This window comes from Streptopelia decaocto (assembly GCF_964273445.1).
Source record: "Streptopelia decaocto genome assembly, chromosome: 18".
Classification (NCBI taxonomy): domain Eukaryota; kingdom Metazoa; phylum Chordata; class Aves; order Columbiformes; family Columbidae; genus Streptopelia; species Streptopelia decaocto.
In genome coordinates this window covers 7312124-7325264 of record NC_138673.1, presented here as the reverse complement: position 1 = coordinate 7325264, position 13141 = coordinate 7312124, and the positions used below count along the sequence as shown (strand labels likewise).

The following is a 13141-nucleotide window of genomic DNA, read 5'->3' as shown; positions in this document are numbered from 1 at the left end:
TATAGTTTGCACTCCCTCAATTGTGGCTTTGCTCCATAAAATACACTGGTGTATTTGCAGTGGTGAGCAGATCAATCGTCTGGTTATGGGCCGTATCAGCACAACAGGTAAAGCTCCCCGTGACTTCCAATTTCAAATCAAAACCTATTGAAAGAAATCTGGCACGTGGCTGTTCTCTCTGAAACAGTTCACAAACCGTCTCGCGGTGCTGGTTACCGCTGACTGTCGGTTTTGCTAATCTAAAGGGACAGTCAGTCCTGAACCGATGGTACTGTTCCTGCTGGAAACTCATTTAGGGATCAGAGAGCCCCGTGCATGGGGAGGCTGCAGTAGGAATGAGATAAAATTGAAAGTGCTGAGTGCTGCAGAACTTAAAATACCGAACAAATAACTTCCTTTTAATTTTTTTTTTTTACAAGTTAAATCCAACAGCCTCTTGATGATTTTTTTTTTTTTTATGCTTTTGGTAAACAAGCATCTGCTTCTTTTTAGCACAGAGGAAAAGGCTTATTATTCAGCATTGATTTCTTTGTGCGCAGACAGAGTGGTCCTTGTTTTGGTGCTCTCTTTACAGGGGTCCATTAATATATTTACCGAGGGCAGGCAAGAAGGCTGCGAGCAGAGCCAGGCTGCTTCCCCGGCACAGTTCCCCCATCCCATGCCCCGCCGCGGGTGTGGGGATGGTTACAGAGCCGAGTCCTGGCACGGGGCCGCTTCCCCGGGCAGCCCAACCTCTGCGCCTGTGCCGAGCGCGCAGGGTGCCCCAGTTTGATCGGGTGCCAGTGCCCTCGCCAGCTCCTGGTCAGACGGTCCCGTCCTGGGGATTCGGCCAGCGCTGGCGAGGCTTCAGGCAAACCAGTGGGCTCCTTCCATCTCCAAAGTGCTGGGCATATTTTGGCTAAATATAGATGCCCCTGGACTTGGCTGGTGTGCCGGGGGGACAGCGTGTTGACCTCAGCATGTCTCCTGTGACTTGTGTTACGGGCGTATTTAAAGCACAGGGTTCCTTCTTGCGGTGCTGCCAGTCAGGCCAAACATGGTCAGGTCTGTAACGGTGATGAACTGGGCACGTGCGGGGAGATAGGAGTGAAAATTAGTCATAAAATATCCTGTCTTAAACATTGGTGGGGAGAGACCTTTCAGGCTTGTTAACCAGCTGCTTGAGGATGTGTCAGCTAATGTTTGAGGTTTAAAAAGAAATGCGCTTTCAAACTCAGGTGGCAAATGAGTTTTCTGTGGGATTTAAAGATGATCAACATGGACTTTGTTAATTCAGACAGGAAAAAAAGATAAGCACGTGTCAATCAGAGGGGTGCTCTTTCTGACGATAACTAGCCAAAAAGCTGTTTGGTTTTTGGTTTTTTGGGTTTTGTTTGTTTTCCTCTAATCCTTGATGCGATAGATTCTCCTTATGAAGTTTTCGGATGGTGATTAAAGTGTTTTTAGGAATGTATTTCTGAGGGCAATTTATTCATAGTGCAGCAGCTGGCTGGTGTTGGACAGACTGAGCTGGAAGGACGGCACATGGTGGTAAAGCACTGCGGAGCACTCCCGGGGGTGTAAGTGTCCCGCTCCGTGAACCCGATGGTATGCATTAATGTCCATGGATATTTAAACAGTATATAGTGCAAGAAGAATGTCATGTAGGGCTTTAATCTGGGAATGTCTTGACTTGGAGACCTAGAAGCCTTTGGGGACTATCATGTAAAACAAATTCCTTTCATGGTCTCGCTTCCGGTCTGGGTCTCTTGCTTAAAAAAGTGCATAGAATCAGATTTCTTCTATAAACACCAAGTGCCCGGATTTCTTAATAAGCATCCTAATTGTCTTAGCCGCCCCCTTTCTAGTACATGAACCACCGTGCTCGGACTGTAGAAATTATTTTGTGCGTATCATCGGTCTTGAATTCCAGAGCACGTCAGAGATTTGCTTGCACAACTTGTTTTGCTGTTGCTTTTTGGCATATTTTTCTTTGTCTCCGGGTGGATTCTCTGAAGCTGCCTTGCAGGCTGACTGCACCTTGCTGTGATGCCCTTGGTGTTGTGCGGCAAGGTACAGTCAGTAAAGCTTTTTGCTCTATGTGCTCTGTGGGAAATGAGTATGTTTCAGTGTGTGACACCTTCTATCCATCCTGCATAACTGTTGGTCATTGCCGTGGTGAATCATACAGTCTGTGCCCAAGTTCCTGTTCCTTGAAATAATTACCTGCCGATCCGTGCTGCAGCGGGACGTCCCAGCCCAGGTTGCGTTTCGGTGACGGTTTCAGCATCACGAGCCGGTGCGTCTCGCCTATGAACTGCTCAGGTTTGGCACGAGGCCGTTCGCTCGCAGCTCCGGGGCTGCCGAGCGCTGGCAAGAAGCGCTGGAGCCGGGCTGGGCAGCGAGGTGGCTCGGGGAGGGCTCCGTGTGTCGCTGGAGGAGCTCGCAGTCAGCAGCACCCCGGGGACACGCGACCCGGACCTGCTGGGAAGGCAGCGCCGAGCTCCTGCCTGCAGTCTGCCCGCATTGCCTTCACTTACGGGTTTGTATGTTGTTGGGCTGGTTCATTTGTAGGCCAGGAGTGCATGAGAGGAATGGGAAGCCCACGCACACTTTGACTTTTATCAGAAATGATAAAATGTCTTTTGGAGTCCAGCTTAAAATGCAGCCTGCTTTCCGGTGCCTGTAGCAAATAAATCCCAGCCCTGCCTGCGAGGGAATCCGGTTGATGGGAGTCCAAAGGTCGGCTCCCGCAGAGCGGGGCCGGGGGCACCGGGCGGCTCAGGAATGCTCGTGGTTGTCTCTGGCATGGGGCAGAACCATTGTGGCTGCAAACAGCAGCTGTCCCCGCTCTCCTTGCTGGCAGAGGGGCGTATCTGGCAGGGATGAGTTTCCCAGCCCAGAGCGGGCATCTTCTGTGCCACCTCCAAAGGATGCCACTGCTCTCACCAGCGTACACAGGCTACCCAAGCTGCTTTGACTCTGAAGTTCACAAAAAGGTTTTTGGAGCTCAAGTCAAGCGATCGTGGTGCCAGAGGAGCACGGGTGGCATGTGTACATTTTGGTTTTTCCAGTAGCGGGCTCGACTCGCAGACCGTTAACTCAGTAGGGTGTTGAGTGGGTGTCAACACTCCTTATGGCCTTGGTGGATGACCCGAGGCTGGTTAGATCCCATCTCTGAAACTGCTTCTGCGTGGTGGTTTTGTGCATATGAAGTGGTTGCTCTTGCAGACACAACCGTGCTCCTCAGTGCTCCCTTTTGCAAGTAATACAATATAAACTGCTTCTTCACTTGGAGAAGATAAAGGGATTGCCTTGGAGTTGCCGTGCCTTTAGAGTTCAGATTCACGCCCATCATCCTCACCTTCTAGCCAATTAAGCTGTTGTCCTAGCCCAGCTTCAGCAGATGTCATATCAGAGACCAAAGCCAGGGACGAGAAGACTTGGCTACGGTGGGAAGGGATCATAGATAAGTCAGTATGAACAAGTTACCGCTGGCATTGCAAATCATTCTGTGCTTGTGGCTGTGTCGCTGCAGCTGAGCGGTGTCCCCAGGGGGCCCCACCTCGGGGCACAGGAAGTGCCTGGAGACAGTTCCTTTTTCTTAATAATAAAAAAAAAGGGCAGAAATGCAGATGTTGCTAAAAAAGCAGTTTGCGTCAAACATCTGCGATGGCCTGGGTTCCCACGCTTGCTTTGTTTTTCTCCTCGTACCGTTTCTTAAGTTGCAAAAGCACTGAGTGGCGAGAGACGGCCTTTGTCGGAGAACCGCTTCCCCTTTCCCTCCCTGCCCTCGGTGTTGTCACCTCTGTTGACATTGTTACAGAGCCCTTTTCGGTAAGTCGTGGCCCTTGTTTTGCTCTGCACTGGGTTTGCTGCTATTTCAGATATTGGAGATGCCTGGACTTGTCTGTGTGTGCTGCCAGCTGACCCTGTTAATGCAAATGTCAGTGTAGAGCAGTCCTGAGGTGTCCTTGCCTTTTTCATTTCCCTGTTGTTGTGGTGGGTTTTTCATTTTCTGAGGTTATTTTATTATGATTTTTATTAGCGTCTGGCACCGCTTTGCTTTACACAAGCCTGGGTTCTGGCCTCTGTGTGAAGAGAATCAGGTGCCTTCGTCACTTGCCCAGCAGCAAAGGCTTCAAACTGAAAGCCAAACGTTGCTCTCCTCTACATACTTTGTTAATGCTCTTGGCAGTTATTAAACCAGGTGCTTTAAAAAGTAAGCAAGGGAAATAGAGATGTTGTTTATTGAAAAACAAATGACAACAAAGGTGAAAGAGTTAGGCTCTTCGCTAGGGAGGGATGCTGGAGGTGTGTGATGCTCTCATCTGCTGGTTCAATGGAGAAATGCCCTTGGTTGCCGAGCTGCACTTATTTCCCACACTGTCGCACCCATGGCTGGGGAAATGATGCTTCATGAACCAGGACTCTTCTTGTGGCCGGGTAAAGTCTGGGGGAGGCTGATAGTGAGAGCTGGTTGAGGAACCGTACACTGGGTTGGCCTGTGCGGGAAGGGAAACTGCTTGGGAAGGGAAGCAGGAAGGGGGAGGGAAATGCCTTGAGGTGCTCAGAAGCCAGCAGGCTGCTGGGCCTGCCGTCCTGTCACCGTTTCCACAGCAGGCACAGCGAGCTGCGCTGGAGCCGCTGCTCCTGCAGGGCGAGTCCTGGCGTGCTGCGCGAGCTTTGCTCCGTGTCCCCGGCTGCCCTCGCTCGCGGCCTCGGGAGCGAGCGGAGTGTTGACGCCGGCTGCGCCGCTCCTGCAAGCATCTCGAGTCTGGTCTTTTTCTCGGTTTAGTGTTTTGCAACTTATCAATTAAAGGAGGATGATAGACCTGAGCTGGAGTGGGTGAGAAGCGCAATGCACAGATGTGCACTCCCTCCCAAAGGAGCAGTGTGAAGCTTCACTGGCAGTTATTATTACAGCTGTCTGGACATTCCTATAAATTTTTGCTTCTCCTCGCAAGATATTCTTTACTGCTTGAATCTTGGAGCAAGGGCTCAGTTGCGTGTTTGTGCATTATGGTATTTTTTTTGCCAGGATGCTGTGCTGGATGCTGATGTGTGTGTGGTGTTGGGAGTTCGTGGCAGGTGATGCTGAGAGTGCCAATAATGTGCTGTGCCCTTGTCCGTGCACTGAGTGTCCCCAAAGCTGTAACTGGCCAAAGGACGAGGCTCTTGTCACCACCCATCTGCTCTTTTCCCACCCGTGCCTTTGGCCATCCCTACCTGAGGTGCTGCCTGCTTGACCTCCCCGCTCTACAAGAATTATTTGCTTTGCCACATTCTTCAGCTGCTCCGACCCTTCCCATGGACAATTACATTCTCTTTCCCTAGTCTTACCAAGTCAAACTTGTTGTTCATGGTTAGTGGCCCAAAACAAGGCTCTTGGTGGCCTTAGGAGAGGAGGTGGAAGGACGTACCTGGTGGGAATGGCCTTAGTTTTGCCCGTGTTTCCTTTCCAGGCAGGTGGCCGAAAGCTGAGCGTTGATGATAAGAGAAAGTGATGGGAGTGAGAAAGTGTTTAACCTCCCAGCTCTCCAGTTCCGTGCTGCTTTATCCACTAAAATAGTTGCTAATTCAGCCTTCTGGGGAAAGCTCAGGCACAGGCTAAAGGGTTGCTAATAGCAGTTGTTGGCTTTGCTGATAAAATTAACTATGTGCAAACTGGCTGTGACTGCTGAGTTTCTTCTCCTCCTGTGCAGCTTGAAATTAATTTGCCTCTGTAGGGAGATTGTAAAGGCTGGAGAAAGCAAGAATGTCTTCGCACTCTTTTTAAAGTCAATGGCTTTGGGATAACTTGGTGTTTCAGGCTTTAAGAAACTGTATCTTGGGGCTTTCAGGGGATCTGTTTGTCACCAAAAGCTAGAAAGGCTCAGTCAGATTTTTTTATATGAGAAGGGTCTGAGGAAACATCTGCGCTCAGTGTGCCCAATGGATTTAATATTTTGTGTTTTGTTTTAAACTTCAGCATAGGTGAATATCTCTGATCCATTTTAATTTGTGATGAGTGCTTTTTTTTCCCTTTTTAAAATTCTGGGTTTTTTTTGAAGCATCCAGTGCAGATTTGACTTCTGGTTTAATTTTAGAAAGTAGTCCTGGGAGAAACTTTGTGAGTGAGGAGGAGTGCTGGGGTTATGACAGGCAGTACAGTCTGAACATTGGGATGCGCTACAACCTCAAAAAAGGTCTTTCCGAGTGTGCGCATCTGCCCTGCTGGAGCTCAGCAAATTGGATTTTCGTATCCCCACCAGGACAATGGAGAGGTGCCCAGAAATGTGCTTGAGGATAGGGGGAAATCCAGCTTTAACACAAGCTTTTCTAATCCTTGTTAGCAATAAAAACATAGTGGACAAAAACAATTGCTAAAGCGGTCGAACTCAAATCGTGAAACCAGAAGGTGACAGGTTTGTGTCATGTGCTGTCTGCTGGTTCTTGGTCACGTTTGATCTCCCTGCGATGCTGTTTTCAGTCATGCTGAGACTCACAAATGCCTTTGAGGATCCACCAGAAGGTCCCCAGGGCGGGTGGCAGCTGATGGCAGAGCAGAAGCAGCCGTGAAGGTGGCGAGTTGGCGTGTTCCAGCCTTCACCTGCGTTTGGGACATGGAATTTCTTCAAATACATGGCGGGGGTTTTTACTCTATTATTATTATTTCCCGGTCCTTGTCTCTTAAAGGAAGGGAATAAATAATTAGTTTTGGTATTTGTTTAAGCAGAGAAAGGAACTAAGAAGTTCTAGTCCCTTGTTGAGTTGCAGAGAGCAAGCCAACGGCTTTCTCGAGGCGCGGAGCTGCCGGGGTACGTGATGCCAGGGACTCTCCATCCTGTCTTACCATATTCATCAACCATCCTGTTGACCGTGGAATTGTTTCTGGCTTTTTTTGAACCTTGTATGACTGTCTTATCAATTCTGAGGAAAGCAGGAACCCCTTAATTATGCAACAGGATGGCTTAATTGCAAAATCTGTAGCATGTCTCGTCTTTTCCATGAGCCACAGCCATTAGAAAACTGCTGGAAGACACATTTAGAATATCAGCTGTTCCACAGAACTTGCGAACTCTTTATTGCCCTTTTCCATGAACCTCTCTCCTCATGTGCCTTCAGAAAGGGCAAAATCAAGGCAGGAAGTGATGTTTGAATTCATCAGCATTACAGTTTTGCATTTAATTTATAAGTCTTTGAGAGTTAATTATCGCACAACTCATAGACAGTAGTTTCATGATTTCTTAATCTGTTATGTACACTGCTGAAGGGAGACATTTGTTTCTGCAGGGCATCAGCTGCGTCTGAACCACAAAGCACGGGGTTAACAGAATCCGCAATTATAGTGATGCGTGGGCTCGCTGTATTAATCACCGTTTAGAAATGTGGATCTCTCATCTTGACTTTCAAATGAAAATATAGCCATAGGTTAATCCCGTCTGCCTGCTCAGGTTCCACCTCTGCAGGCGAAACGGCACCAGGCATATGTTCTTGTGTTCAGTGTTTCTGTGTTTATGTTGTTCTCAGTTATGTTTGCAGTATTTATATGAGGTGGGGAGTTCTTTACCAACAAAATAATTCAGTGTAAATCACTTTCCTTGCAGAAGAACAGAGCGTGCATTCAATGCCTTGAACCTCTCTTGTTCCCTTGTGTTTCTCCTTTTAAAGGCAATATAGATTTACCCTCATTTGCTGTTTGTCTCTCCCCTTGCAGCATCAGTGAGAGCTTCCTGACCGTGAAAGGTGCCGCGCTCTTTCTGCCGCGAGGAAATGGCTCGTCCACCCCCAGGATCAGTCACCGGCGCAACAAACACGCAGGTAACGTGTCACTGAGCCTGCTCTGTTCCCCAGGACACCTTCTGGAGTTGGTTCTCACCAGACAACACACGTTTCTGTTTACACCAGCTGTGTATTAAAGCCAGACCTGCCAGTCTCAAGGCTGCGATATTTAATGCTGATAGAAAAAAAGGTTTCCGTACTCTTTTGTTTATACTGTAAAATCAAACAGATGAGTGGCAGTGGGGCAGCAATCATGACATCACAGGGAGTGGAGAACAACTGCCCCCCAAATATCATCCTGTAATTTGTGTGTGAGAGCAGGGCTGGGGGATTGCCATCCAAACCAAAATGGGTTATGATACAGGATGAGTAATTGTGCTTCCTGATCAGAAAGTAACTGGTTGTTATAGAAGAGAGGGAGGAGACACCTCTACGTGGCGGTGGAGAAACCTCTGAGCAAAGTTGGTGTGACTTTTCAGACATGTGAGCAGAGTGAATAAGACGGAGTCAGTCATGATCCCGCCCTCTTTATCTGCTGAAGGTTTGATTTGTGTTTTTGCTTGGACTCTTTGTTTGAAAAGTCAGTCTGAATAATGAAACTCAAACATTTCAGAGTAGGTTGCTTTTCATTGTGTTTATGGTGCTTATTAACTGATGGTGTTTTTCAGGGATCAGATAGTGCAGGGTTTGCTGTTCCATTAAACCATCAGCAGGAGAAAACCAACATTGAGACCTTCGGACTTTTGTGGATGGGACAGAGACAGAAACAGAGAGGCTGGAATCAACTCTCTTTGCCAAAAAGTGACCAGCAAAAGGTGATTTGGTTTGGTTCCAGGTGTAGATTTCTTTGATACCATCAGGCTGTCATTCAGCTCTACACCTGGCAGAGTTACATACCTGGTGACTGGTCCACCTCAAAATCTGTTTACAAACATCTTTACGGAAAGAATTTAAGTCAAAAGGTGATTCATTACATCCACACAGACATAGTACAAGCAGTACCCAAATTGCTTTGAGTGAGATGCATGAATTACCAGTTGGTGTCTTGGCTGTACCTTGCAGAGCAGACACGCTGAATGTGTTTCCCTGTGAACCTGTGCAAGGCAGCACAAACAGCTTTCAAGTCACTTGTTGCCTGATCGACTTGTGTGAGGGCTGGAGACCTTGGTGGAAAACAGTTGCTCATCTAATCAACCCAGAACTTTTAGGAGCCAGGTTGCCAAGAACGCAAATCCGGTGTGTTGTAATTGCTTACAGCAAGATGTTTTGTACTGAAGAGGCTGAGTTGCCTAAGGGATGGGATTTTTGTTCTTAGAAGATTCTTTTTATTCCTGTCTCTTCAACTTACAGGGTGAGATTTAATGAGGCATCAGTGCTTGTCCTTTCCTCAGTTTCCCTGCTTGTCAAGTGATGTGAATATATATATTTTTTTATGGTGCTTGGAGATTTCACTGAAAAGAGACGTTTGTATGAGTGTGCACCATCTCTCTTTTCTGTGGGCTCTTCTAATATACAATATATACCAGCAGACCAAGACACCAAGGGATCAATGTGTCACCTTCCCGAGCAGAACATCTGTGCCACCAAGATTAAACCAGTGGTGTAGAGAGTGTGGCTCTGAGAGGTGAACCGGCCTTCGGCAGCGAGCGTGTGGCAAAGAAAACTGTCTCCTTTCCTGGACTCCGATAATCCGTGCTCAGCTTCCATTCCCGTGTGTGTTGTGACTTATCTCTGACGCACTAAATTATAAGAGGGGTAGAGAGCAGACATAACTTTCCAGTATGAAATTGCTGCCTATGGATGCAATAGTGTTTCAAGTGGCTACAAGAGCATTTCCTAGGAAGGCTGACTAACCTTCCCAACCTCCCTCCGTAATTCATCAGAGGTGCTAGAATCCAGCATAAAGAGTAAATGCGTAGCAGGAAATAATTAATGCTCACACCCATTTCTTTAATCATATCATCTTCAGCAATGTAAATCACTCGTTGGCAGATGGACTAGATATGGTACCAGCTGTCCATGCTCCTCTGGGTGGTCCTGTGCCCCAGGCCACCTGGCAAACGGGCTGGTTCTCAGGCTGGTGGCCTTGCTGTTGTGCTCCAACAACGCTGGAGGCCAGAAAAGGATGCAACTTCCCCGGGGCTTTTGGCATCTCTGGGATGCTGTAAATCACTTTTGAGATCCCACCCTAGCTGATGCTTTGCACCTCGCCTGCCAGCTCAGAAGGAAACAAAAGCATCTGCTTGTCGCTGGACAATGTGATAGGAAGCAGCAATCGTGCCGTGAATGCCAGCAAAGCCGACAGCTCTTCACAGGACAGGATGTGATATCTTTGTGCTGATTCTGGCACGTTAAAACCTTTCCTTTGCTTTTTCTTAATCCAGGAAGCTTACAAAATGCCTTGTGTGTTTGCGGCTGAAAATGTCGATTAAAGCTGGCCAAGGAAGCCATACGTTGCTTTCCAACTCTGGAGCAACCAAGGCTGGCAGGGCAGGTGGGGAATGGGGAGAAGGGCAATAAACTTTCTGGGGATGGGAGATGGTGGAGCTCCTTGACCGACCCTTGCAGAAAGGGTCGCCTTAGAAACTTCCTCTCTTGGTTTTAAGTATTGAGATAATCCAGTAGTCCTGGTGGTGGTTTCTTTTTCAAACTCTGGAAACTTTGTTAAACTGGCTCCTGATGTTAAGTTACTGGCAGCAGTAGGTAGGAACTGTTATGCCTTGGGTAGGGAGAAACTGAGGTGAAGCATCTTTCATTTCAAGCTGCCTAGGACATGTGAACAGGACCTCTTAAAAAGCCCACAGGATTTAGCGGGAGAGAGCGTGGCAAGACAGGAACAGGTGAGCACACGGAGCAAAGAGCAGCTGACTAAGAGATGGGGTTTTGTTATCTCTGAGTGGGTGGAAGTGACAACGCTCGTGGTGACGTGTCAGGTTTCCTGGTGGACGTTTGCTCTGGCTGGACAGCCAGGAACTTGCATGTGATTTAAAGCTATTTTTGTACATTCACCTTTCCCTCCTTCCCGCAGGGGATCTCCAGCAGCACCTGCAGGCCATGTTCATACTGCTCCGCCCAGAAGACAACATCAGACTGGTAGGTTGGCTTTTTGCTTATCTGCTGTTAACGAATATAAAGGTTAAGTTCCACTTGACAAATACACCTGTGTAATTCATGAAAGCAGTGGTGCGTGTGTGTTTGAGTGTTTGAGCAGGTTTGGGGTTTCTTTGCAACCACAAAGGCAGGAAAGCATCTAATTATGAAAGGCCTGCTTATTTGGTTCTTTAGTGAGACAAATTGCATGGCTACAAGACTGCCTTTGTCTGAACCAAGCACTGAGTACTTATGCTCTCAAGAAGTACTCTAACAATACCAGAGAAGCTGGGTACATCAGCTGGTGTCCTGTTTAAATCAATTGTCTCTGACCAGTGTGAACACCTGCCCTTCCACCTTAGTTCAGTTGTGCTCCTCACTCTGCTCTCCTAACTTGCTGCGTCCCAAAAGGCCGTGGCTTATCAGGAAGGAGCAGGCAGGATCCCCATGTGGATGTGCACCTATAGTGAACCTTATCTTCCTGCTTTTCTGGGTTGTTGCCTTCTATAATGATGTAAAGAAAATTAGGTATTGCTGTTCATAGCATTGGTGTGCTGTCCTAAAGACCTCCAGCAGCTGAAGAAGAGCAGTGAGGAATTTTGTTTAGGACATGTGGAAGTGCTCTACAAGGTCAGGCACGACTGCAGTGTATCTGTATCTCTCATCACTCAATAGGCTGAAGTTTCTTTCCTGTGTTGTCTTGGTGCATCTTAGCAACGTAGGCCCAAAGCAGGATTGCCAGTGTCACAAGTGTCTTCTGGCACCTCTGGTTTGCTGAGTCCTCCTGAGCTGTGCTGAAGCTGCACTGATCTTATGAGTATAGCTAGGAAACAGCCAAGGTTACTATGGAATGCTTTAACTTTAAAAATGAATGCAGAAAATAGTTTGCCATGAACAATCTTTGTAAGCAAACTAAAAGACTTACTCCTGAGCTTTGTCAGGTGCACCTTGCTGTCCCTAAAATTTCAGTGAAAGTGATGGGAATGGGGGTTCTTGGTGCTTTTCAGAATCTGAGCCAGGGTTAGAACATTGGAAGCTATTGAACAAGTCATTGTTCAGCAATATCAGTGGCTACATTGTGTGATTTGGGACAAATTAGCCTTAACAGCTGAATAAGGACTTTGTGGGCTGAGACATAAACCCTTTTGTTCAGAGCTGCGTTTGGAATGCTGAAATCTTGCATGAGGTTAAGTTCGATAGTCTACTTGAATTTAATTGATTCTTGACGAACGAAGAGTGTGCAGAGCTGCAGTAGACTCACTTATAAAATAATAGATAAAAATGAGATTTGAAATATAAACAGTGCTGAGAGAAATGCATTCTCTTCTTGTGTTGGCTGCTGTCATTCGGGGGGCAGACTTCACAGCTCAGAGGGCAGCAGAGGAATCTAATCCTCAATAAACCTAAGCTTAAAATTTGGAACAACTCTTGTTTCTGTTGGAGCTATTGGCAGATTTTTTTTAGCCTTCCATGAGAGCAATGGTACCAGTATAAGATCAGCGGGGTCTCTTAAGTGGTCCTTGGAAAATCCCACCATAGTGACTAGAAGCAACGTGACCTTTGGCCACTGCTTGTCTAGCCCTGTTCTAAAGGGTCTTGTGCTAAGACCACATCTCCAATTACTGCTGGCCAAATTGGTTTAGAGAAGTAAATTAAATTGTGTTAATCCTCTTGTTGCTGGACTGTCCTCAAGAGAAGCAGAACAGAGCTCATGTGTGGATGCCCAAGACACAGGGCAGCTGTTGTTCACCTGCACGTCTTTGTTTCTGTTTGAGGTTTGGTTCCTACTGTAGATAATGCCATTAACCACCAAGACCTTGGTGACTGCTTGCTCTTCTAGGTTGAAGAGCACCCTTTCTGTTCTGCTACCAGTGGTTAGTTGTAGAAACAACTGTCTTTGGCTCTTTCCACCTTGAAGCCCTGACCACTTTGATCCTCCGTGTTTCCAAAGGAATCCCAGTGACTCAAGGAGCAAGAACGAAAACAAGGCTGGTTTTAGCATGACTTATCCTAAAGAGATGGGGTGGGGCACAGTCTCTTGCTGTACAGAGCACATCTGTCTGCTGGCATCAGCATCTGGGTAGTTTCTGTTCGTCTTCAGTCCCATTGGACAAGTCGAGAAGTCAGCACCATCTCCTGCCTGCACTTGCTGTTCCACCCCCGTCACTAGAGCTGCTGCTCCCTGCAACGCCACTGGGAAGCTTTCCCTGCCGCTCTCAGCATCGTCCCCTGCGGTAGAGCCCTCCAGTGAAACGGCGAGCTCTGTTCCCACTGCCGTGTGCTGTTTTAACCTTTGTGGTGGACTCTG

General features: G+C 47.5%; 1 protein-coding gene across 8 annotated transcripts in view; it reads left to right on the top strand.

The window, feature by feature from the left end:
* The window catches only part of SSH2 (slingshot protein phosphatase 2), an 85557-nt gene that overhangs the window by 46530 nt on the left and 25886 nt on the right, over positions 1-13141 (top strand). For 2 of the 8 annotated variants that reach the window (XM_082068234.1, XM_082068235.1), the window contains 2 exons: positions 7679-7782; positions 10772-10836. In XM_082068234.1, coding sequence (XP_081924360.1) covers positions 7679-7782; positions 10772-10836 — 169 coding nt within the window. The other 6 variants (XM_082068236.1, XM_082068237.1, XM_082068239.1 and 3 more) reach the window with 6 other exon arrangements.